General features: G+C 48.8%; 1 protein-coding gene and 1 long non-coding RNA gene across 22 annotated transcripts in view; one reads left to right on the forward strand and one right to left on the reverse strand.

Moving 5' to 3' along the window:
• Positions 1–10,374: 10,374 nt before the first annotated feature.
• On the reverse strand, positions 10,375–12,719 carry LOC108586473. The gene is made up of 2 exons (XR_002522811.2): positions 12,294–12,719; positions 10,375–11,599 (listed from the first exon to the last, which is right to left on the reverse strand). It is a non-coding gene; the product is annotated as an uncharacterized LOC108586473 (long non-coding RNA).
• Positions 12,720–14,931: 2,212 nt separating this feature from the next.
• TCOF1 (treacle ribosome biogenesis factor 1) overlaps positions 14,932–25,676 on the forward strand; it is a 41,244-nt gene continuing 30,499 nt past the window's right edge. For all 21 annotated transcript variants that reach the window (XM_021939862.2, XM_021939863.2, XM_021939866.2 and 18 more), the window contains exons 1-4: positions 14,932–15,141; positions 18,557–18,612; positions 21,548–21,687; positions 25,288–25,361. In XM_021939862.2, coding sequence (XP_021795554.2) covers positions 15,034–15,141; positions 18,557–18,612; positions 21,548–21,687; positions 25,288–25,361 — 378 coding nt within the window. In that variant the 5' untranslated portion in view covers positions 14,932–15,033. The remainder of the gene's footprint in view (positions 15,142–18,556; positions 18,613–21,547; positions 21,688–25,287; positions 25,362–25,676) is intronic.

Raw genomic sequence — 25,676 nt, forward strand, 5'->3', positions numbered from 1 at the left:
AATCTTGAAATACTTCCATGCCAGTTGGTAAATAGCTACTATTCCAAGTCTCTCCCACCCACTTACCTGTGAACCCCTGTGATTCAGCTGCCCCCAGCCTTTCCTTTAGGTACCCACCCAAATTCCCCATGATCCAACAACTAAAAGGTTAACACCCCATAGACTACCCCCAGGACCACATTCCAGCCCCACAGCATCCATTCTGATTGCTCAGTGCCCTCACCTCTCCAATTGTTCATTGTTATTGTGTCCACCCTATAGAAACCCTTACTCCATGCAACAAGAGAAATGCACAAGGTTATTCATAGACTCAATCTTCTTAATAGAAACAACAATAACCACAACAACCACAATAACCAAACAACTATAAATAACCTCAGGTCCATGGAAGGGAAATGCCCATCCAACCTGCAACCTGCTTCCTTCTGTCAGCTCAGAGAAGCTCTCCCGCAGGGTTCAGGGCAGACAGAAGAGATGGGCTCATTTTCTTTTCTTTCTTTATTTTATTTTTTTCTGAGACGGAGTCTTGCTCTGCCGCCCAGGCCAGAGCGCAATGGCGAGGTCTCGGCTCACTGCAACCTCTGCCTCCCGGGTTCAAGGGTTTCGCCTGCCTCAACCTCTCGAATAGCTGAGACTACAGGTATATGCCACCGCATCTGGCAATTTTTATATTTTTAGCAGAGACTGGGTTTTGCCATGTTGCCCAGGCTTGTCTCGAACTCCTGAGCTCAGGCAATCCACTCACCTGGGCTACCCAAAGTGCTAAGATTACAGGCATGAGCCACCACATCCAGCTTTATTCTTTAACTATTGATTGCACACCCATATGTGCAAGGCACCGAGCTGAGCTTGGGAGAAACAGCAATAGCCAGACAGAGTCCTTGCTTTCTGGAACTGTCAGCCTGCCCTGGGTGCCCCCAACCTTGAAACACATTCCTCAGAGCAGCTGGGTGCTGACATGAAGCCCACACGCCTGGCTCAGTGGCCCTTCATCCCAGTAAAACGGCAAATGCAGGAGGCTGGCACTGAAGTATCTGGGTGTTTTGTCCCCACATGCCTCCTGTCTGACCTTCTGCCTGAGGAAAGAGTTTGTTTTTGCTCCAGGAAGAGAGGTATAGCTGTGGGAAATTCAATGTGCTTATTTATTTGTTTGGCTTCCCTAATTTAATCTTCTCAACAAATAAAAATAAAGATAGCATGTTTGCCCAAAGAGCAAAAGGCCCCACCTGAGATGTTATTACGCTTTCCAGAATTAGTCACACCATTACTGCTAGTGGCCAACGTGCCCAGGGCAACTGAGGGTTAGAAGCCCAAGCTCCCAGCCCAGCTCTGCCAATGATGGTTTGATATCAGAAAAGTCGTTTCACCTCTTCAATTCTTGTTTGCCTCCTTTATAAGATGAAATGCTTGGTGCTTCTAAAGTCAGAACTTTCACATTCACTATCTCATTTTTTGTTCTTAATATGCTGTGAAGAAGTCATTTTGATCCTATTTTACTGGTGGAGAAACTAAAGCAGAAGAGACATACAAGTTCGAATGACCCAACTGATAAGAAGAGGCAGACACAGAAGCGGAATCCAGACTTCCAACTCTTGCCTGAGGTCCTGGCGTCCTCACCAGGGTTTCTCATACTTGATTAACATACAGATACCGGCTGGGCCCGGTGGCTCAAGCCTGTAATCCCAGCACTTTCGGAGGCCGAGAGGGGCGGATCACGAGGTCAGGAGATAGAGACCATCCTGACTAACCCGGTGAAACCCCGTCTCTACTAAAAAAAATACAAAAAACTAGCCGGGCGAGATGGCGGGCGCCTGTAGTCCCAGCTACTCCGGAGGCTGAGGCAGGAGAATGGCGTAAACCCGGGAGGCGGAGCTTGCAGTGAGCTGAGATCCGGCCATTGCACCCCAGCCTGGGCGACAAAGCGAGACTCCGAAATTTAAGAACCTTTTCAGTTTGATTTACAGCAAAATCTTGGTTTATTCAGGTGAAGTCATTGATTATCCCAGTGCCAATGTGATCACAAAGGCAAACATCAACACAGCATTGAAATCACATGTCCATACAATGTTATAAGGCAGATGTTCAAATGATCCAAAAATATAATTTTTTTTTTTCTTTTGAGACGGAGTTTCGTTCTCATTGCTTAGGCTAGAGTGCAATGGCGCGATCTCGGCTCACTGTAAACTCCGCCTCCCGGGTTCAAGCGATTCTCCTGCCTCAGCCTCCCAGGTAGTTGGGATTACAGGCGCGGCCACCACACCTAGCTTATTTTGTTTTTCTGTTTTGTTTTGTTTTGTTTTGTTTTTTGAGACGGAGTCTCGCTGTGTCGCCCAGGCTGGGGTGCAGTGGCCGGATCTCGGCTCACTGCAAGCTCCGCCTCCCGGGTTTACGCCATTCTCCTGCCTCAGCCTCCCGAGTAGCTGGGACTACAGGCGCCCACCACCTCGCCCGGCTAGTTTTTTGTAATTTTTAGTACAGACGGGGTTTCACCGTGTTAGCCAGGATGGTCTCTATCTCCTGATCTCGTGATCCGCCAGTCTCGGCCTCCCAAAGTGCTGGAATTACAGGCTTGAGCCACCGCGCCCGGCCTAATTTTGTATTTTTTAGTAGAGGCGGGTTTCACCATGTTGGTCAGGCTGGTGTCCGACTCCTGACCTCAGGCGATCCACCCGCCTCAGCCTCCCAAAGTTCTGGGATTATAGGCGTGAGCCACTGTACCTGGCCTAAAATTTTTCTTTCTCTTTTTTTTTTTAGAGACCGAGTCTCACTCTGTCTCCCAGTTTGAAGTGCAGTGGTGCAATCTTGGCTCACTGCAACCTCCGCCTCCTGGGTTCAAGCAATTCTCCTGCCTCAGCCTCCTGAGCAACTGGGATTACAGGCGCATGCTGCCACACCCGGCTAATTTTTTGTATTTTAGTAGAGACAGGGTTTTACCGTGTTGCCCAGGCTGGTCTCAAACTCCTGAGCTCAGGCAATCCGCCTGTCTCGGCCTCCCAGAGTGCTAGGATTACAGGCGTGAGCCACCGCACCCAGTTAAAATTTTTAATTATTTTAGATTATCATTGAAATTAAAATTAAAAATTAAACCCTTGAAGAACTTGTCGGAACCGTCCCCCTTCCCATTCTGAGATTCTGTCAGGCTGCCTCCACGTTGCCTGAAAACCCCTTCCCGTTCTAACATTCTTTGAGTTTCCCTGGTAACCATCTGCTGGTGGAAATGACAATTAAGCTGTTCAGCTGCCTGGTTCACTTAGTTCCCCCATTATGGCTCTGTGCCAGGGTCAAGAAGGCCTGAATTTACCCACCTGCAGCAATCTGCCAAAGGAGAGGGATCCTCCCAGGGACAAGATGAGTCTCAAAACACAGAGTAGAAAAAGCCTGCACCTGGACCGACATTGTTCATCCTTCCACCACCTGGTCCACTAATCCATCCGTTCTGCATTCACTCTCGCCTGTTACATTCCAGGTCCTAAATTTGGGGGAGAGAAATGGGGTGAAAAAATAAGCAAGGTTTGCCTTTGTGTATATAATGTACTACTATCAATATTGTGTGCCTGTGCGTGTGTGTATGCAGTCATATCTAAGCTCTGGTAATATTGCTTCCTCCTGGGAAGAGAAACGAGAAGCTGGGGAACAGAGGGTGGGAGCCTGGAAGATTTACTTTTCTCGGTACCCTTTGCATACCTTTACATGTTTGCATCATGCGTATGCATCGTCTATTCCAAAAATAGGCTTCAGTTTTTGAACTACATTTTCCACTGGAATCCAGTGCTCTGGCCATGTAAGCAGGCTGACCCTTCAGAGGTGGTGATGGTGGAGTAACTCATGGTCAGTAAGTGGGATGAAGAAGGAGGCATCGTCCAGACCTATTGGCCATGGGTTCTGTGGCCTTGTCCAAGAGGCTGCTGGCCCCAGAGGCCTCTGCCCACCTCCCCTCCAAACCTGTTCCTGTGTATGCTGTGCCCAGGATTGAACTGCTCAGAGGTGATGGTGTAACCCCCTGCCATGGCCTCAAGAGACCGCTTGTGTGGGCTGGCATGTGGTCACATATGAGTGAAAGTGACCAGGCACATGTATCCTTTTCTTTCCCCAGACAAATATTTTCTTGGAGTCCTCAGATGCCCTCCCCACCCTGCTGCTAGGGTGACTGGGCAGTTTTGAGTGACCGTGGTATATGGAGGCCATGGGATACCTCCTCCGTCCTCTTCCGGTTTTCTTGAGACATCACAAATGCCACTTCCATAAGTTCCTGCCTCCGGAGTCACCAAGCATGGTCCCAGGAACAGCTCAGAACACAGGGCCATGGGTGGGATGGAAAAGGAGGGAGACTGGTGTCTCATGTCTTGCATGTCCCGGCTCCTCCAGAGACTCAGCTCCACTTGCAGATGCAAGGTTAGATTTGAAGAGACTGTGTTAAGCCCTTGGGGCCAGGCAAGTTTAGGACATTCACACTGGATGGCTCTCAGGGAGCAGTGTCTTCTGAGGCTTTTCTCTGTGAATCCCCTCTCTCTGGGGGATTTCAAGACTTCCCACTGTGCCTAGGCCTGCTTCCTCCAGCCTCATAGCACCCCGGAGAGCTCAAGACAGTTCTCTTCTCTGTTTTACAAGTAAAGAACCTGAAACCCAGAGGTAAAACGACTTACCCCCAAGTTCAGCAGCCTGTAAACCACTCAGCCTGAATTTCAACCCAAGTGGGCCCTGCTCTAAAGCCCATGCTCCGAACATTCCACCTGAAGTCAAGGCCTCCTGAGGAGGGTGCCAGGCCAAGAAATGGCCTCAGTTTGCTGCGGATTGTAGAACCCCAGACGGAGAGGAAGACATTGGCGCAGTTCATTATATTCAAACCTAAAGCCTTTGTGCATCACAAGGCTGCATAAAGTGAAAAAAGAATTCACAGACTAACAAAAGATAGTCGCAGCAGAGCACAGGATTAGAGCTCCTGCAAATCAATAAGAAAGACACAAACAGCACCATGGAAACACGGACAGAGGGTACAAGAGGCGATCCACAGAAGAGGAAATCCAAACCACCAGCACAATTACGAAAACGGTTTAACTCTACTCATCAGAGAAATAAAACTTAAAAACAAGAACGAGAGACATTTGGCCCCCATCAGAGTGACAAACATTCCAAAGTCTGACTATTGCCAGGTCAAGTTTGGATGTGGAGCCGCAGAAACTCACTCTTTCAGATATAGCCGGGCAATGGCAGGGAGCCCCAAGATGCTCACACACCCGGCCATTCTTCCCTAGGCACATGCAAGACACGCATGAGGATGGTCGCAGCAGTGTGGGTTTTATTATGGAAAACTGGACATCACTCAAACGCCCATCAACAGGAGAATGGATTGATAAACTGTAGTACATGCCTACAATGAAATTGATTGAATAGTGGATATGTGTATACTGGTGCTCTGCACATCAACTGTGGATAAATTTCAAACACAATGTTGAATGAAAACAAGCAAGTCGCAGAAGGCTATGCACAATATTATGTCATTTACAAAAAGTTTAAAGCTACAAAGCAACACTTTCTCCGCTTTGTGAATGAATACATGTATAGCATGTATACATAAACATGTGCAAGAACAACTCATGCCAACTTCAGGGATGGGCTGGTGACTATCTCTGGGTAAAGGGAAGGGAAATGAACTGAGATGCTCTTATATATTTGAAATGTCTTTTTTCACAATCTAGGCCAGCTGCTGTGGCTCACACCTCTTATCCCAGCACTTTAGGAGGCCAAGGCAGAAGGAGGATCACTGGAAGCCAGAATATTGAGACCAGCTTGGGCAACAAAGCAAGATCCTGTCTCTACAAAAAGTTTCTAAAAATTAGCTGGGCATAGTGGTGTGTGCCTGTAGTCCCAGTTACTCTGGAGGAAGAAACAGGAGGATCACTTGAGCCCAGGAATTTCAAGCTGCAGTGAGCTATGATCACCGTCTCACTCCAACCTGGGTGACAGAGCAAGACACTTGTCTCTAAAAAAAAAAGTAAACACAAGAAATCTAGGCCGGGCGTAGTGGCTCATCCCTTTAATCACAGCACTTTGGGAGCCTGAGGCATTTGGATCACCTGAGGTCAGGAGTTCGAGACTGGCCTGGCTGACATGGTGAAATCCCATCTCTACTAAAAATACAAAATTAGCTGGATGTGGTGGCTCATGCTTTTAATCCCAGCTACTTGGGAGGCTGAGGCAGGAGAATCTCTTGAATCTGGGAGGCAGAGGTTGCAGTAAGCCGAGATCGTGCTACTACACTCCAGCCTGGGCAACAGAGCAAAAGACTCTGTCTCAAAAAAGAAAGATAAGAAATCTAGATCATGGGAACAGGGAACTGTATATATGTGTCCCTGCATTTTTCACATGCCAAATATCTTAGATATTAAAAATCAGGGAGCTGGACAGTTGCCCTAAGGTCAATTGTCTTCCAGGTCACTAACCACTGTTTGAGAGTTTCATCTGGAATTAACTTCCCATCCATTGGCCCTAATTCTCTTCCTTAAGGATCCCATGTGAAAATCCAATGGCTAGTGGCATACATGCGAACTAGCTCCTCCTGCCCTCAGCAGGCTGACTGTGCAGGCTGGCAACTCCAAGAGGAGGCCACATCTCCCAACCACCCCTTCCACTGGCATCTCCCTCCACCCTCTCCCACCACCATCCCTTGCAACCCCTCTGCACTTCTCAGCAGATGGTAGCTCATACAGCTTGTTTTCTTCTGTAGAAAGTCCTTGACAAGCCCAAAGGGAGGCCCAAAGAAACCCCACCACTTTTTCAGCGGGGTTATCTTTGCTAACCATGGACTAGGCTCAACAAGGGACACTCAGTGGGAAGAACTGAGCTGGGAGTCAGGACAACTGCTCTTGACTTGCTGGGTGACTTTAAGTAAGTGACACAACCTCTCTGAATCTCCACAGGTACACTGAGGGAGGTGTGCAGTTTGAAAGCTTGAAAGCCTCAGAATACACTAGAGAGATTTTAAAAGTCCAGATGCAGGGGTCCCAAAATGGGAGTTGCTTGAGGTGAGGCCTTGGAATTGTATTTTCCTTGACTAGCCGGGCGATTCCACTGCACAGCTAAGCTTAGGAATCATTAGACAATCGTGGCAGGTTGGACATTCAGGTATGTGAGCAAACTCTGTCCACATCGCCTATTTTCTCCTCCCACCCCCAGTGCCTTCCTGCATCCTTGTTTATCATCATCACCCTGAATAGTTTATGCCAAGCAGGGTGCTGGGTGAGAATGAGGGAGCAGATGAGCTTCCAGAATGAGGCCCCTTTCAGCCTCCCACTCCTTAGTAACCACAGAGAAGCTGAGAAAGAAGGTGGGAGGGGGAGCCAGCCCTCGTACCCTCCACAGGTGGAGGAGGGTCTGGGGGGCAGGGGCACATGGCCCATTTGCTGCGTTCCTGACCCTCTGCCCAAGGCCCAGCCTCCCAGCCCTGGGGCAGCTCTTTCTCCCTGTCTCCACCCCTACCAAAGGCAGGAGTCTGCAAATCACAGCATTCTAGAACATCAAAAGCAGACTAATGTTTTCCCGATTGCAGCCATTCACTGCTGTCTTACCACTTGTATATTATTTAATTGGTACTTTCTCTTACATTGACTCACTGTTTTTTACTTGAATGCCTACTTTAGCCCCATTCTAAGCAATAATATCTGGGAAATAACAGGTTCGATGTGCTAGTTATTTTTTGTCTAATACACATTAAAATAAATACATAATGATTTCCATTTTAAAATGTCCATCTTTTTTTCTCTTGAAGTCACTTTGTGCATCACCACACTTTCAGAAACACTGAGCTAGTCCAACCCTGCAAATGCAAACCCCAGAGTTGCAAACTGAGGCCCACAGAGGGGTGGAGCTCGCCAAAGGTCCTGCCACTGGGGTGGAACCTGATATCCACAGGTGGCCCCACCGGGCAGGCCCCAGGCACCCTGGTGACCTTGACCTTTTGAGAGACCTTTCTTCGGTTATGCACTGCCCCCTCCTGGCTGGTTCTTCTGCAACACATGACCTCCGGGAGGAAGCAGCCAGGAAGGGTGGAGGCAGGGGCGCCTTGTCGCAGAACAGAGATGACTGACTGTCCAGGGTTGGAAGGCTGGGCAGTCAGGGAAGGCACCATTGCAGAGGCGGCCTTTGCACTTGGCTTTGAAAGATAAATAGGAAACAGTCAAACTTCAAAGAGCAAAAAGGCAGTTCTGTCCAAATGGTGTGAAGGGAGGGAGATGTTCTGAGGACAGGGAGTACTCAAGATTTAGCTGCTGGTTTGGATAAGAGACACACCAGGGAACAGACTGGGATGGGCTTTGAATGCCTAAGAAGAAGCTGTGACTTGAGCCTGCAGTCAGTGGTTAAGCTAGGGGAGGTTTAATGAGCAGGCAAGTAGTGTGATGCCGAGAGCAGTGTGGAGAGTGGACAGGAAAGGAGAGAGAGCCAAGGCAGGGGCAGCGGGGAGGGAAGAGGATGTGGCAATGACCCAGGGAAAGGTAGACAGGTACTTCCCTTTGCCTCTAACCTGCTGGGGTCCTTGTTGAGTCACTTCCTGTCACTGGGCCTGTTTCCTTATCAGCAAGAGGAGCGAGCTGGGCTAGACGCTCTCCAAGGACCCTTCTAGCTCTGAGAAATAAAACCACAAAAATAAGAAATTATGCTGATGAAGCTATGAATTGCTACAACCCTTTTGGCAGTTAATTGGGCTTTAGCTATTAAAATGAAACACATGCATCCCCTCTGGTCCACTTTCAATTACATCACACAGAATTAAAGCTCCAGTCTGCAAGGATGTATTTACTAGGAATGTTTAGAGCAACACTACTGTATTAGCCAAAAAACTAGAGGCGAATAACCTACATCATATCATCTACCACCTCTGTCTGTTGATGGCCCTACCGGGGGACTGGTTATGAGCCCTCTGGAAGCTGGAGCCTGTCTTGAGCCTCAGTTTCCTCATCTACAACCATTTGACATGCTTTATAGGATGCTGTGAGGTTTTGGTTGGTTAGTGTTGGAGCCTGGAAGCACCACTCCAGCTCATTGCACACTCTCAACAAATGATAGCTGTTACTATTACTCAAAAGAGTGTGGTAGATCCCAGCATCTGGAGAAATAGCTCTGCTGTATTGTTATTAGGTGAAAAAAGAGAGTTGCAGAGTTGAGTGTTTAGTATGATTCCCTTTTGTAAGAAAAGAAGCAAAGAAGCCAGGCACGGTGGCTCACACCTGTAATCCCAGCACTTTCGGGGGCTGAGGCGGACGGATCATTTGAGGCCAGGAGTTTAAGACCAGCCTGGCTAACATGGTGAAACCCATCTCTACTAAAAATACAAAAATTAGCTGGGCGTGGTGCTGCATGCCTGCAGTCCCAGCTGCTTGGGAGGCTGAGGCAGGAGAATCGTTTGAACCCAGAAGGCAGAGGTTGCAGTGAGCCGAGATCATGTCATTGCACTCCAGCCTGGGCAATAGAGCGAGACTCCACTTCAAAACAAAAAGAAAAGAAAAGAAAAAGAAAAAAGAGGTAAAGAGAAATGAAAAAAGGAGAAGGAGAAGGGGGACTAAACCATATGAAGGATGTCTGTGTTTGTCTGGGCAGAGAAAGGATGTGAAGGGATCGAATACCAGGCTCCTTTCTGTCTGGGAAAGGAAGAAGCTAGAGTGTGGAGAAGTGGGCTGGGAATGGCTAAGAGGGAGGGGAAAATGATTGACTTTATCTAAATATATCTCTGAATTGTTTAACTTGTTACTTCAGTAACAACTTGTAAACCTTTAAAAGCTACTGTGAGATTAAAGAAAGAGACAAATTGTCATCTCAGGAAAGAGAAGGAAGCCTTTGGAAATCTCCTGGCCAAAATGACTTGGTCCAGGGAAAATCTGTTGTTACAATGGATGAAGGGAGCCACGGGGAAGGACACCCTTCCCAGATGAGCCCTTCCCTTGAGAGTCCCACTACTGGAAGGGTCTTTGTTCAACAGCTTCATTTAACAGAAGGTAATGCTGAGGACCAGAGAGGGCAAGAGACTGGCCCAAGGTCACACAGCTGAGCCAGGCAAAAAGGGCCTGACTCCTGACAGTAACACAAGGGAGAGGCCCAGTAGCCTTTCCCCTGTATCCCTGCTACCTCCCACCTCTGTGTCAGAGCCATTCCTGCTGGGTGAGGCAGGTAGAGTGTCCCATCTGTTGACCTTCCTTCTCTTCTGTTGTTCATTCTTCCTTCATTTATTTCCTGAGTGACCTCGCCGTGCCCTGCTTGGGAATCCAAGGTGACTAAAGCATGTTGCTTCCCCGAGAGGCACTCGCAGTGCAGTGGTCTGGGAGCATCTGGCTTCTACCACTAACAAAGGCATTTTCTCTTACTGGTAGAGAAATGCTCTGAGGCTTTTTTTTTTTTTTTTTTTTAATGCACTGTTTTGTTTGCTGCTGTCTTAATTGTTGCCATGTTATATTTTATCAGTGTAATGTTCTAATTTTGTGCTTGGGCCCTGAGGCAATTCAGTGAAGGGTATGATTTGGAAAATGAGGGAAATAAAGAAATTGTCCACAGAAGAGGCAGCCTCCCAGGAGCCGAGGACAAAGCATAAGTGCCGACAATGAATTTTATTAGGAGCAAAACGAAAACAAACAACCTGTTGCCAGACAGAAGGTATTAGACCATCCTGGTGCGGCTTTGTTTTCCTTCTTTAATTTAATTCCAGTTCTGCATTTCTTCCAGGGTCAGCCAAGGATGCACAGTCCAGTTCCTTCCCCACTGCCTTCCACAGCCTTCCACACTGCTGCCTCCAGGCCTAGACTCAGTGAGCTCCTTGCCTGCCCTGCCCTCCCTTCTTCTTCCGGAGAGGTCTGTAACCATTCCTGCCCTTGCCAATACTTATTAAGTGCCTGCTGTGTGCAGGCACTGTGCAAAATGTTGGAAATAATGCAACCAACAAGGCAAAGGTAAGTCTGCCTTCAGGGAGTTTACATTCTACTAAGGCATGCATTCTCAAGTGGGGCCTTGATGCCCTCAAGGAAATGAAAACTGGTTCCTGGAGGTGTTGGTGGAAAAAAATCTTAGATCTCACAATGGTTTGTATGCTCATCATGTATATTCATCACCCATCCAGCCACCCAAGCGGAAACTGGGTGTCACCACCAGTTCCAGCTCCCAGCCCTCTCTGATCTCAGGGCTCCCAACCTCATAAGGCCTGGCCCATAAAGGGTTCCACTCTCTCCCTGCAAACACCCCATCTGCCTTGCTTCCCTCACTACCCAGCCTAGATCCCAGGACCCAGAATTTTAGCATCTCTTTGCCAACACTTTAGACCCCTGTACCGTTTTTTTCCTACCCATCTGGCAAAGCCCTAGGCCTGGATAAATCCCACTGTGTACATACATCCTCCCAGCCTGCAGCTGGGTAGCTGAGCCCTGATGGAGGATTTCACTCAGCAGGACAGGACGAGACACACATACACTAAGGACCACCAACCTCAACTGGGGAGCCAAGACTGTCAGGCAATTGGGGATTTTGTGGGCAAGTTGCTTCTCAACACTCTGAATGATCATTCTCCTTCTTTCAAACTCCTCACCACCTCTTCTTCATTCTCAGCAGAAGACCTTGCCTCCCACTTTGCAGAAAAAATAGAAGCTCAAAATGAAATCTCCCTTAACATCCCACTATAAACCTACATCTACATCTGCACCCATCCTCTCTTTGTTCCTGCTTTTGGGTTCTAGAGAACTCATCCCTCCTCCTCCCCAAGACCAACCCCCCCCACCCACATGCCTGATCCCAGCCCCTCGCACATGCTTGAGAGAACTGTACTCACTGATTATCTCCCCTATTTCTTACACTCTTGATTAACCTGTCTCTCCTGGATCTGCCATTCACTTTTAAACAAATCTCAGGTTTCTTCTACTTTAAAACACACCTCTCCTAACATACATATTGGACCTATCACTTTATCTTTCTCGTCCTTTTTACACAAAATCATCTCGAAAGACCCACTGCCTCCCTCATCCCTCCTGCACTCATCAGACCACTGCCATCTGACCCCCTCCATCATGCCACACATAAATAGCCCTCCCTAAGGCCCCAACAGTCTCCACACCTGTCCATAAGCCAAAGCCCAGGGCTGCACCCTCCTCCTATCTGACCTCCCAGAGCATTTCCCTCCATCAAGTCTTCACAGCTTCCTAAAATGTCTCCCTTGGCCTCCTTCCATAAGCCCACTCTCCTGGGCTTTCTCCAGCCTGTCCAGCCACTCCTGATCAGCCTTTGCAGGAGATCCTTGTGTACACAGCCCTAATCTGTAGATGTACCTCAAGCCTTCGTCCTGGGCCATCTCTCTTCTCTCTCCACATTCTTCGCCCTGGGCAAGCTTCTTCTCATCCACAGCCGCAGTTATCATCTCTCTATCGACAACTTCTCATCTTCATCTCTAGCCCAGACCTCCACGCCACGTCCAAACCCAGGTTTCCAAGAACCTTCTCGACATCTGCACATGGTGACTGTAAGGCATTTCAAGCTCAAGATGTCTAATGTAGAATATATACTTTCACCTCTCTGTCCACATCCTCCTCTCCTCAATCAAACCACCCCCGTCTCAATCCTCTTCCAGTTTTTTCTATCTCAGTGAAAGATACTGCCTACTTGTTTGCACAGAAACCTCAAGGTCCATTCTGACATTGCCTCTTCCTTCCCCTCACATTCCAACACACCTCTGTGACAACTTTAGTTCCTGATTAACTCTGGGAACCTTCCACTGCTCTCCAACTCCACTGCCACCAGCACCCCCCCGCCCTGCCCCCCCACCCCCTCCCCTACCACTTCACCCCCTCCCCCGCCCCCGACACACATACTGTCTTCTCCCTGGATGCTTGCCTGCACTCCTAACACTGGCTTGTCTTCCCACATCTACTCATACCCACTAGACACACTCCACTCTCCACTGGGCAGGCACACAGGTCACAGTAAAATTCAGATTTCATCCTGTACCTCTTGGGCTTACACCGTCAGTGGCTTCCAATGGCTCTTAGGATGGAGAAAAAAAACCTGATGTGCCCAGTCCTTCACATGGAGTCTGCCCTCTGCCCACCTTCTACACTCCCCAGTTCCCCTGCTCTCCCTCTGGGCCATGCTACAAAGGCCTTTTCTTGTCTATTCTCTCAGCTGTACCTTCTGCCCTAGGCCCTTTGCACAGGTTCTTCCCTCTGCTCAGGTTTCTTCTCCCCTACTCTCCCTTACACATAGTTCTGGTTTCCTCATAACCATCAATTTCTCAGGGAATCCTTCCCTAACTCCCAAGAAAAAAATAGATCCTTCCTTCCTGTTATATGCTTTCACAATAATAGCACACACGCACACACAGAGCGCTATTGTTCAGAGCTCCTCCAAGCATTTCTGCTGAGAATTCATTTACTCCTTATGACAACCCAATGAGGTAGAAATTATAATTATCTCCATTGTACAGATAAAGAAACTGAGTCACAGCGAAGTTATGTAACTTGCCCAAAGTCACCTAATGAGGCAAAGCCAGAATTTGAACCCAGGCAGTGTGACTCCAGTGCAGCTTTTAAACACTATATTATTACATAAGAAAACACTATCTTTTTCCTTCCGGCACTTACCCGCTGTTTGTAACACTGTATTGTATGACTATTAGTCTCCTCCATTAGACTGTAAGCTCTATAGGAGTAGAGACTATTCCATCCCCGATGGTAGGTGCTCAATAAATATTTGCTCAAGAAAATCGGAAATGTTGAATGTATACAGACACATAACATTTTCCATTCAAGTTCAAGACAAACATAAGCACATACCTGGACCTCCTAGGGTTAGGGACTCCTGCACTGGTAAGAAACATGCTGCCATCAGATTCTCAATGGGTCCATGAAGTTAAGAACAACTGACTCTAACATTCTCCAGCCTACCTCACCTTTTCCCTGCCAACCTTCCCTTAACAACTACAACAGCCTCACATTTAGTATTAATAGTATGTGCTTTGGTTTTAGCAATCTTTTAAAAACACAAAACAAGGTCAACCTCCTTTGAAAAGCCAGTCAGAGACTATCTAATGCCCTCAGAGCAAAGTCCAGACTCCGTTCAGGGTGGGGGTGTGGCAGACCTTGTCTACTTCTTCATCCTCATGGGCCCTCATTTGTTCCCTCTTCCCCACCCCACCCCACCCCACCTCGACAGCCCAGCAGCGCAGACTGGGAGTTCTGGGTTTAGGGTTCCCAGGCAATAGCAGGGTGTTTTCTCATGCCTAGACTCAAGCAGTACCCTCTGCCAGTCCTCTCCTTTGCACCCAGCAATTTCAGGTGTCTTTATGCCTCAGCTTAGATATCTCTTTGGGGTTTGGTGCCCCTCCTTGGGGCGCCCATAGGCCGCATCTGTCGCTGACAATGCACACCAGATATTGAACTATAGTTGCTTGGTTACGGACAGTCGTCTCTGTGAGCTTTGAGGGCAACCGCCATGTATTATGCATCTTCTGAATCCCCCTAGCCTAGCCCGGTGCTAGCCCAAGTTACAGTGCTTACTACAGATTTGTTTAATTAGCGAATGAATGAATGAATAACCTGACAACTCGTGTCTGGTTCATGGGCACCAAAAACCGTGTGAAATGGATAAACGAGCAGATAATGGCAGTACGAAGTTCGGATCTAGAGAAAGATCCAGATTAGGGAGTTCAGAGACGAGTAAAACGCAGACCCAGCCATCAGAGAATTAACAAGGAAGACAAATCTCTTGAAGGAGCCAGCCGGAAAGATTAAAAGAGTCATCCATGTCACGGCCGGGCCCGGGGGCGGGTCCCTGTCTAGCCCCGCCTGCTCAGCGCCAATGGGCGGTCTTGTTGCCCACGAGTCTCCGCCCCTTTCGCTTTGAGGGGCGGGGCCGGCCACTCCTGGAGAGGAGACTACGTTTCCCGGCGCGCCGCGCGGCCGGAGCCAAAGAGGAGCCGGAAGTGGGGCGCGCGAGGTCTTAGGGCGCGAGGGAAGTGGCAGGCGGGGACTAAGGCGGGGCGTGCAGGTAGCCGGCCGGCCGGGGGTCGCGGGCATGGCCGAGGCCAGGAAGCGGCGGGAGCTACTTCCCCTGATCTACCACCATCTGCTGCGGGCTGGCTATGTGCGTGCGGCGCGGGAAGTGAAGGAGCAGAGCGGCCAGGTAAGCGTTCATGGGCCGTGTGCGTGGGCCGCGTGCAAGATGTGGAGATCAGAGGCCCGCGCCCCGTCCCCAGGCGACCCGGCGGGCGCCCGGAGCCGGGTCCCTCAGTGCTCGACTGCGCGGGCCAGGGGTTCCAGAGGAGCCGCAATCTCTGCCTCCCCACTGCGACTTCAGTTCCCCTGGGCCTCACTTTCCTCATCTGTGCAGTGGGTTGGGCCAGAAATTGTGCTCGCAGGGGCCGAACTTTGTAATTCCCGCGTCCCTTACCTCCACCCCCTTCCTGGTAGCGGGTGTTTTAAGTTTCCTAAGTCTCTCGCCACGTGGCTAGGCGCAGCGCGGCCCCCCTGGGACGAGGAGGTTGCTGCGAGTCTCGGGAGTGGATTGCAACCAGCCCCTCGGGGGAGCGCCTGGAGAAGGGACCCCACAGCCCCTTAGTTGAGCTGGAACTGAGGCCTTTAGCGATTGCCTGTACTGAGACGAACAGCTTTGGGAGTCGAACTCGTGGTACAGTCATTTCTTACTTGGTTGATTAATCCGGTACTCGGGGCGCTTCCTGGTGTTCGAATGGTGTCTGGTTCATGGGCACCAAAAACCGTGTGAAATGGATAAACGAGCAGTACGAAGTGATGGTGAGCACCGTCTCCCAGGTCTCCTGGAGCTTACACTCTAGTAAGGTAGACAAATCAAAGAATCACAAAAGCAACTATATACTTAGCACTACAATAAGTGTTAAGAATGAGAGGGATGGGCCGGGCACGGTAGCTCACGCCTGTAATCCCAGCACTTAGGGAGGCTGAGGTGGGTGGATCACTTGAGGTCAGGAGTTCGAGACCAGCCTGGCCAACATGGTGAAACCCCGTCTCTACTAAAAATACGAAAATTAGCCGGGCGTGGTGGTGCACGCCTGTAATCCTGGCTACTCATGTGACTGAGGCACTAGAATTGCTTGAACCCCGGAGGCAGAGGTTGCAATGAGCCAAGACTCTGCCACTGCACTCCCGCCTGGGTGATAAAGCCAGACTCCATCTCAAAAAAAAAAAAAAGAGAAGAGACGGATGGCAGATTGCCCTGGTCAGGAATAGCTGAGGTGTAAATTGTAAATGCCTTCTGGTGGGAGGGAACTTGTGTACACACTGGCCTCAAGAAAGTCCACTCTCTGGAGCCCAGGAGTTTGAGGATACAGTATGAGCCATGATCATGCCACCGTACTCCATCCTGGGCAACAGAGCAAGACACTGTCTCAAAAAAAAATTTTTTTTAAGTCCATAGCAGGCCAGATGACATAGCTCACTCCTGTAATCCCAGCACTTTGGGAGGCCAAGGCAGGCGGATCACTTGAGGCCAGGAGTTCAAAACCAGCCTGACCAACATGGTGAAACCCTGTCTCTACTAAAAATGCAAAAATTAGCCAGACATGGTGGCGTTCACCTGTAGTCCCAGTTACTCGGGAGGCTGAGGCAGGAGAATCACTTGAACCCAGGAGGCAGAGGTTGCAGTGAGCTGAGGTTGAGCCACTGCACTTCATCCTGGGCGACAAAGCGAGACTCCATCTGAAAAGAAAAAAAAAAATGTGTCCATAGCAGCTGAAGTGTGGAGTACAACGGCCAGATGCCCCTGGGGAGATGGAGGCAGGGGCTGACTGGAGTGGTCTGGTGGGCAGTTTGATCTTCCTTGGAAAAGCAGTGGTAAACCAATGGAGAGTTTTGAGCTGGTAAGAAGGTATCCTGAGTAGTCAGATCCCTTTGCCCTATGGTGTAGGCTCTGTTCCTAATGCTTGCTCTCAGAACCTCCTGGAGGGACTAAAGGGTGATGGGCCCTAAGACGTTATCTATGCTTTTCCCACTCTCTCTGAATCTCACTTGCTCTTCCTACTGCAGTTATAGTACTTCACAGATAAGGGGAGCAAGAGCTAGTACCCATCTTCATTGGAGCAGAAATATCCTGCCCTTGTGGAGCACACATTCTAGTAGGAGCAGACAGGTAACAAATAGAAAAAGTTTAATAAGTTAGTGATATAGTGTATCCAGTGATGGTTGGTGCTCACTGTAAAATAAGGCAGGCAAGGGGGATAAGGGATGTCTGAGTTCAGTTATAAGTAGGGCAGTCTGGGAAGTCTCATTGAGAAGGTGTCATTTGGGCAGAGACCTGAAGGAAATGAGGGAGTGAGCTATGTAGTTAACAGGAGAGAGAACATTCCAGACAACAAGAATAGCAAGGCCCTGTTAGAGGCAGGGTGGCCTGACACATTTGAGGACAGCAAGGAGGACACTTTGCCTGAGGTGGAGCAGAGGGAAACTGACTTTGAAGTCTTAGTGTTACCGGCTCACTGCTGGGCACTGACAGATGGTCTTGTTCAAACCAGATAGCAGCCTGCAAGGTGGGTATTGCTGTTGCCCCATGTTAAGAAGAAGAAACCTGAAGTTTGAAGAGGTGACGAGATTAGTTCAGTCCACCCATGCCCCACATTGCTTAGCCTCATTGGAGTACTTGATATCCTGGCTTCTTGACATTTACAGAGATAGTGGTGGGCCCTCTGGCTTCTGCTCCAAAGGCCTGGATTCCACCTGGTTCTGTCTGCTTCCACCAAGGTACTGGTACCATTTGGGCCCAGTCTTTTCCCTGCAGAGTAGTGGACTGTGGTCATGCCACCTGGATGCCTCAGGTGTCTGGGCTGTGGTTCGAGCTTTTGGAAGATTGGCTGGCCAGGTCTTTGAAAGCTTTTTTAAAGGTTAAAGTTGGGAAAAAACCTGTCTCATAGCCTCTAGGCATGGATAGTGCCAGAGAGACTGGGAGCTGGATAGATGCTAGCTTGGAACATTCCAACTCTGGCCTTTCAAAGGGGCCTCTCACCATGTTGTCTTAAAAGGTTTTAGCTGGGATTGGTTGTCCATCTTGTCTCTGGAAGGTTTTGGACAGAAATGGCAGGGCCAAACAGACATACTTCCCTGAGCATGTCAGGTTCAGAGAGAATGGGAAAAGCATAGATAACGTCTTAGGGCCCATCACCCTTTTTTTAAAGAAAGGGTCTTGCTCTGTTGCCCAGTGAAGTACAGTGGCGCGAGCATGGCTCACCACGGCCTCGATATCCTGGGCTCAAGTGATCCTCCCACCTCAGCCTTCTGAGTAGGTGGGACCACCAGTGCATGCCACCATTCTCAGCTAATTTTAAAATTTTTTTGTAGAGACAGTCTCACTATGTTGCCCAGACTGGTCTTGAATTCCTGGGCTCAAGTGATCTTCCTGCCTCAGCCTCCCAAAGTGCTGAGATTACAGGTATGAGCCACCGTGCCTAGCCAAAAAGACCCTCTTCTGAACCACCTGTCTGTGCAAGTCATGAGTTTGGGGAGAGTTGGGCCCAAGGAGGATCCTTACTGTGCTGGGGGTTAATTGTGGCTTTCTCTTTACCTCTCTGCAGAAGTGTTTCCTGGCTCAACCCGTAACCCTTCTGGACATCTATACACACTGGCAACAGTAAGTGGTGGGGCCAACAGGGTGGAGTAGGGACACCCCAAGCAACTCAGCTTGGAATAAGCTGGGATACCTGTCTGGTCTGAGATCTGTCCCCGTAGCCCACTCTGGGCACCACTGTTGCCTCCAGAAAGCTAGCTCACATCACATGGATGGGTATTTCTGTGTGGATATCTGGTAGTGGGAGGGCACACTGAGAGCTGTGATCTCTTAAGAACAAGAGCTTCTCACCGGCTTGTTATTCAGTTGACCAACAAATGTTTATTGAGCACCTCCTGAAAGCCAAGTCCTATTCTTAGTATGCAAATATTGTCACGAGTGAGACAGACATGGTTCCTTCTTTCCAGCAGCTGACATCATAGCCAAGGAGGTAGGCATGAGTCAAAGAATGAAGCAAATGAATGTTAAATTACAGTGGTAGTAAGGATTACAAAAGAGAGGAACCTGTTGTCACAGCCACATAAATGGGTAAGCCTGGCTTCATTTGGGGGTCCAGGGGAAGCTTCCCTGAGGTGATCTTTGACTTGAGAGCTGCAGGAATTGGAGGAGTGAACTATGCAGTAGGTAGAGAGCGGCAGGTGGAACGTACCTGCCAGTGGAAATTGCTCATGCTAAGTCCTGTGGCTGGCGGACAGTACAGATGGGGCTAGGTTATCGCATGGATAGCCACACGTGGGCTGGTTATCCATGGTGAGGAATTTTGTCTTTATCCAAGAGCAGCGGGGCCATGGTAGGGTGAAAAAGTGAGGAGATCACTCTGCACCGTGGTGAGACTGGTCGGGCCATGGACACCATCATCCAGGCAAGAGCTGATGGGGCTTGACACAGGGAGAACGGGGTACACAGTGGATTCCCAAGAATCCTAGGGATGAAACCAGGGCCTGTGGATGGGTGGGAGAGGAAGTATCTGATTGACTCCACGTCTGGCTTGTATACCCATGCATAGAGCTTGAAGGGAACCCAGTTTGAAGGGGAAAGACTTCAATGACATGTTGAGTGTGAGATGCCTTTTAAACATATAAAATTTAAGTACTCTTCAAGGAAGGGGGAATCATCCAAGGATGTATCAACAGAGGAATGGTTAGAAAATGGAGAGAGTAATTGCGTCATCTTCATGCACTGGCCTGACCACAGCTGACTAAAGGAGTGAAGGATGTGCAGACACATCCCATGAGGCATGGTAGAGAGGATTGAATTGCCTTGGGTGGAAAGGAGGCAGGAGAGGGGTGTGAGGGACCACTGCACATCTTTGAGGACCAAGAATAGTGCATTCTCTGAGGCCCTGGAGACAGAAGTGGGCCCCAAATATACCTGCTTCAGGAAGACAGGTTTCAGCTTCTGAGTATAACGACATCAGAGCTATCTAAAAATGAGGTAGGCTACAGTGGAAGTGATGAGCTCCCTGTCATTGGAGGTGTGTAAACAAAGGCAGAAATGGTGTGGAAGGGATTACAGCCTCTGGTGGAGAGCTAAGATCATTGAAAACCCTGCCAGACCTCAGTTCTTGGCTGTCCTCTGCTGCTAAGGAGAGCTTAGAGTACAGGTTACAGCCCACACTTCCTCACCCTGACTTGCCCAGATGTGTGGGTGTTATTCGTAGTACTTCCTTCCCCCAGAAAACTGCTTCAGTGAGCTGCTCTGCACACTTTTCCCTGCCACCGGCCCCTTCTATGGGTGAGGGGTGCTGAGTGTGGGACAAGGACCTCAAACCCACCAAAGGCAGCGTAGCCTAGCAATTCCCTGCAGAGTTCAAACCCAGCAACTAGCTGTATGTATGACCTTGAGTGGATTTCTTGGCCTCCCTGAGTCTGTGTCTTCACCTATAAAATGAAAATAATGATGGCAATTATCTCATTGCATTGTGAGGGTTAGACACAGTGGTCCATATAAAGTGCTAAAACTACTGGTTGGAGGCTCCCTACTTCCTATACTGCAGCCCCCACCCCCACCCCCGAGTATTTATTGAGCACCTACAACAACCCAGGCAATATTCTTGATATAACTGGGAACAAACCAGAGAAAAATCCCTGCTCAGCATTTTTGTTGGGGGAAAAGAGGCAGAATAAATTGGTACATGTAAAAACGAAACCTGTTTTTAAAGGAGAATCCTGACAAGTGGTTTTCGTGGGAACAAGAGACCCGAGTGTCACATCCCAAACCATAATAGAACAGAGTCCATCGCGGATGGGAAACCTGGGGCCTGGACAGTGACTCCCTGGAATGGGGGTCAACGGGCGTGAGACTTGAAAGTCCAGGGGCCCAGCCACCTAGGTGCTTATCCTACCCATGCCCCAGACTCACTTTGCCATGAGCAAGTCACTTAGCTGTTCAGTTTTTGAGACATGTACGAGGCACTGAGGCTACTGTAGTGAGCTGCCAGCTGCCCCCCTCCCTGGGCCTTTCTGTGTAGGGGAAGAGTCTAGGAAGTAAGTAAAATAACAGGAGATAGAAAAAAGCTCTAAAGAAAATGAAACAGGATCACAGGGCAGAGCATGGCTTGGGGGAGGGGCGCAATCATCGAGGGCCTCTCTGGGGAGGCAACATTAAAGTTGAGACATGAAGGACAAGGACCTGGGCAGAGTCTTCCAAGAAGGCACGGTCCACACAGCACGTTCTGCAGGAGGAAGAGCCTGGGCGGTTCTGTGAGGTGCCTGCGTGGGTCAGCCCCTATCACTTAAAGACTGGTAGCTGCTGCAGCTGTTATATAACATTATCCTGCATTCCTGATTATTTTAAAGACTCATCAAGAATTGTAAAAGCACTTTATGAAGTGAGTGAAAATGCAGAATACAAAATTGTATCTATACTGTGTTTTCACCACTGTTTAGATTCTATGCATATTGCCTTGAAGAGCTGGAAGGATGTGGGAAGGTCTAGTCAAATCTTGTGGAGTTGTTCTGTCACCCAGTTGGTATAGACAGTCACCCTTGTCCTGCAGAACCTCAGAGCTTGGTCGGAAGCGGAAGGCAGAGGAAGATGCGGCACTGCAAGCTAAGAAGACCCGTGTGTCAGACCCCATCAGCACCTCAGAGAGCTCGGAAGAGGAGGAGGAAGCAGAAGCTGAAACCGCCAAAGCCAGTAAGAGCCTTGCAGCTTTGGGAACAGGCTGTGGAATATTGATTGTTCTAGGGTAGAGTCTACCTCCAGCTTCTTCTCTTATCACTGGAAGACCTAAAAGACCCTAGGGAGAAAATTGGGAGGGCACCACCTATCTTTGGCGGTATTTGAGCCCTTCCTCTGTGCCAGACATTGTATCTCCAGGCTCTGGGGATGCAAGGCCAAACCAAAACAACCAGATGGATCCTTCCAGTCTCGTTTGGTGTACGGGGCCCGGGAGCTAGCCTGTTACAGGCTCCCAGGTGATTCTTATTAGCTGGAAAGAAGACACATGTTCAGAAGTACTGCTGGAGGGATTTCAGAAGGCACCTAGCGGACACATTTTCTGTGTGACCTGTGGGATGCTTCAGGAATTGCTGACCTTCATGTTTTTAGAATTGTACCCATTAGCACTGGAAGGCTGTACTAGGTACTGGTTTTACACCGTTTGCAGGAGTAACTCAGTCAAAGCTTTTATAGCCCCTTCTTCCCCTAAGGTCCCAGGGCTCCTTGTACTTTCCCCAATAGCAGCCATAACTCTACAGAGGAATTGCTGTGTCTCCTGTGCATCATATTATCTTCTTTTGCTTACATACAAGACAAATCTCTTAATACTTACTTTTTATTTTTCAAGACGAGGTCTCGCCATGTTGCCCAGGCTGGTCTTGAACTCCTGAGCTCAAGCAGTCCTCCTGCCTTAACCTCTTAAGTAGCTGGAATTACATGTACATACCACCATGCCCAGCTTCCTGAGCCTGCTTTTAAAGTGTTTGAGATCATACTGGATAGATCTTTTATTATTATTTTTTTGAGATGGAGTTTCACTCTTGTCACCCAGGCTGGAATACAATTGCATGATATCAGCTCAGAGCAACCCCCACCCACTGGGTTCAAGTGATTCTCCTGCCTCAGCCTCCCGCGTAGCTGGGACTACAGGCGTGCACCACTACTCCCAGCTAATTTTGTGGGTTTTTTTTTTTTTTCCCAGTAGAGACAGGGTTTCACGATGTTAGCCAGACTAGTCTTAAACTCCTGACCTCAGGTGATCTGCCCACCTTGGCCTCCCAAAGGGCTGAGATTACAGGCATGAGCCACTGCGCCCTGGATATAGATTATATATCACTTAATTTTACATTATAAATGCAAAACGAGTTCACTTTGAATTGCAGAAGAATGTATAGAAGAAAAATTAAAGGTTTCTTGTTCTCCTACCCTGTTCCCCATCATTCCTAAGTGCATCTCCTGGTAGGCAGCCTTTAAAACTTCCTCCTTTGCCTCTATAGTCATTCTAACATGTATTCATACATGCATATGTACAGACCTGCATGCTATTTGAAACACAAATGGTAAAATTTCATACTGATTGACTATTTGGTATTAATCAATTTTATAAGCTGTGATAATGTAAGTGCAATTACATTTTTTTTTCTTTGTTTGAGGCTTTTTTTGAGATGAGGTCTTGCCATGTTGCCTAGACTGGAACTCCTAACCTCAAGTGATCCTCCTGCCTCAGCCTCCCGAGTATGTAATTTTATTTTTTTTTTATTTTTTTATTTTTATTTTTTATTTATTTATTTATTTATTTATTTATTTTTTTGAGACGGAGTCTCGCTCTGTCACCCAGGCTGGAGTGCAGTGGCCGGATCTCAGCTCACTGCAAGCTCCGCCTCCCAGGTTTACACCATTCTCCTGCCTCAGCCTCCCGAGTAGCTGCCACATCGCCCGGCTCGTTTTTTGTATTTTTTTTAGTAGAGACGGGGTTTCACTGTCTTAGCCAGGATGGTCTCGATCTCCTGACCTCATGATCCGCCCGTCTCGGCCTCCCAAAGTGCTGGGATTACAGGCTTGAGCCACCGCGCCCGGCCTGTAATTTTATTTTTTAAAAAGTCCTCATTGGGTTGGGCATGGTGGCTTACACTGGTAATCCCAGCACTTTGGGAGGTCTAGGTAGAAGGATCACTTGAGCCCAGGGGTTGCAGACCAGCCTGGGCAACATGGCAAAACCCTGTCTCTACAAAAAATTTAAAATTTAGCCGGGCATGGTGGCATGTGCCTATAGTTTCAGCTGCCTGGGAGGCCTGAGGTGGGAGGATTACTTGAGCCCAGGAGGTCAAGGCTGCAGTGAGCCATGACCGTGCTATTGCACTCCAGCCTGGGCAACAAAGCAAGACTGTTTCAAAAAAAAAAAAAAAAAGGAAGGAGTCCTCTTTGGCATCCTGAGCAACATAGTGAGACCCCATCTCTGTGAAAAATAAGAAAATTAGCTGGGCATGCTGGCATGCACTGGTGGTCCCAGCTACTCGGGAGGCTGAGGTAGGAGGATCACGTGAGCCCAGGCATTGGAAGTTGCAGTGAGCTATGAATGTGCCACCGTACTCCAGCCTGGGCAGCAGAGCAAGACCCTGTCTCAAAAAATTTTTTAAAAGGGTCCTCATTGAGAGAGAATCATGCTGAAGTATTTGTGGGCAACATGATAGGATATCTGGTATTTTCTTCAAAGTAATGTTTGATGGGGAAGGGTGAGTGAGGTATTAGATGAGATGAGAAGATTGGTCACAAGTTGCTAATGGTTGGAGCTGCCTGGTTCTTCCTACTTACTACTTAAAATTTTCCATAATTATAGAAAGAGAGAGATGAAGTGCCAGGAAAAGAATTAGATCATGCCATTCATCTCAGCAACATTCTCCTTAACAATGGAAATCTAAGATTTAAGGAGACAATACCCTGGTATAAAAGCACTGAGAAGCCGGGCGCAGTGGCTCACACCTGTAATCCTAGCACTTTGGGAGGCCAAGGTGGGCAGATCACAAGGTCAGGAGATCGAGACCATCCTAGCTAACATGGTGAAACCCCGTCTCTCTAAAAATACAAAAAATTAGTCGGGCATGGTGGCGGGCGCCTGTAGTCCCAGCTACTCGGGAGGCTGAGGCAGGAGAATGGTGTGAACCTGGGAGGCGGAGCTTGCAGTGAGCCGAGATCATGCCACTGCTCTCTAGTCTGAGCGACAGAGTGGTACTCTGTCTCAAAAAATTAATTAATTAAGTAATAAAAAAGCACTGAGAATCAGTGAATATCAATATCTAACAGGACTCAGGTGGCATGGTTCAGCTACCTGTCCACTAAGAAGCCATTTGAATTCCAGGCAACTTTCTCTATGGACCTGGGGCTGGCTGGCTGGCTGCCTGCCTGACCACTGCCGCTTTTTGCCAAGCAGCTTTCAGGGCTACAGTGTGGTGGTCTGTGTGAATGGTGCCCATTGCCCATTGCAGTGTGAAGTGCCCAGTAGGCAGCGAGAACGTGGGCCAGTCCTTTTCCCTCCAAGGGCCTCAACGCCTCATGCTGCAGGGGAGTTGGGAATCCATCAGGGATGCAGACACGTACATCCTCTTCTCTCTCGCTCCTGGTGGACCTGGCTGATGTATCACAGAGCTCATTCCCGCAAGTCTGGGCTCAGCCTCAGATCCTCATGCCAGCACCAGGCAGCCAATACCAATAGCAGTGTTAGGTGAGATGAAACCTGTTTGCCATTCATAGATGAGAAAAACTCATCTGGCTCCTTTAGCAGATGTTTGTTTCTTGCAGCCCCAAGACTAGCATCTACCAACTCCTCAGTCCTGGGGGCGGACTTGCCATCAAGCCTGAAGGAAAAAGCCAAGGTGAGTGGGACTGCTTTCCAAGCTGTTGCCTATGGGATTTACCTGGTAGGGGACAGTCTCCTGTCAGAGAAGGATAGGGTTGTAATTGCCCCACCTGGATTCAGAGCTGAACCTGTGTCACCAGTTGTGGGATCTTACTCCCTTCACCTCTCTGGGCCTCAGTTTACTTTTCTATAAGATGAGGATGATGCCTGCTGCAATGGGCCACTGGGCACATTCTACACCTGAGATAGGCGATTTCTTTCCTCTTTAATCCCTGCATTCACCTGTCACTCAACAGATCTTGACTAATACCTGTTATGTTCCAGGCACTGT

Source organism: Papio anubis, chromosome 5 (genome assembly GCF_008728515.1).
Source record: "Papio anubis isolate 15944 chromosome 5, Panubis1.0, whole genome shotgun sequence".
NCBI classification, from domain to species: domain Eukaryota; kingdom Metazoa; phylum Chordata; class Mammalia; order Primates; family Cercopithecidae; genus Papio; species Papio anubis.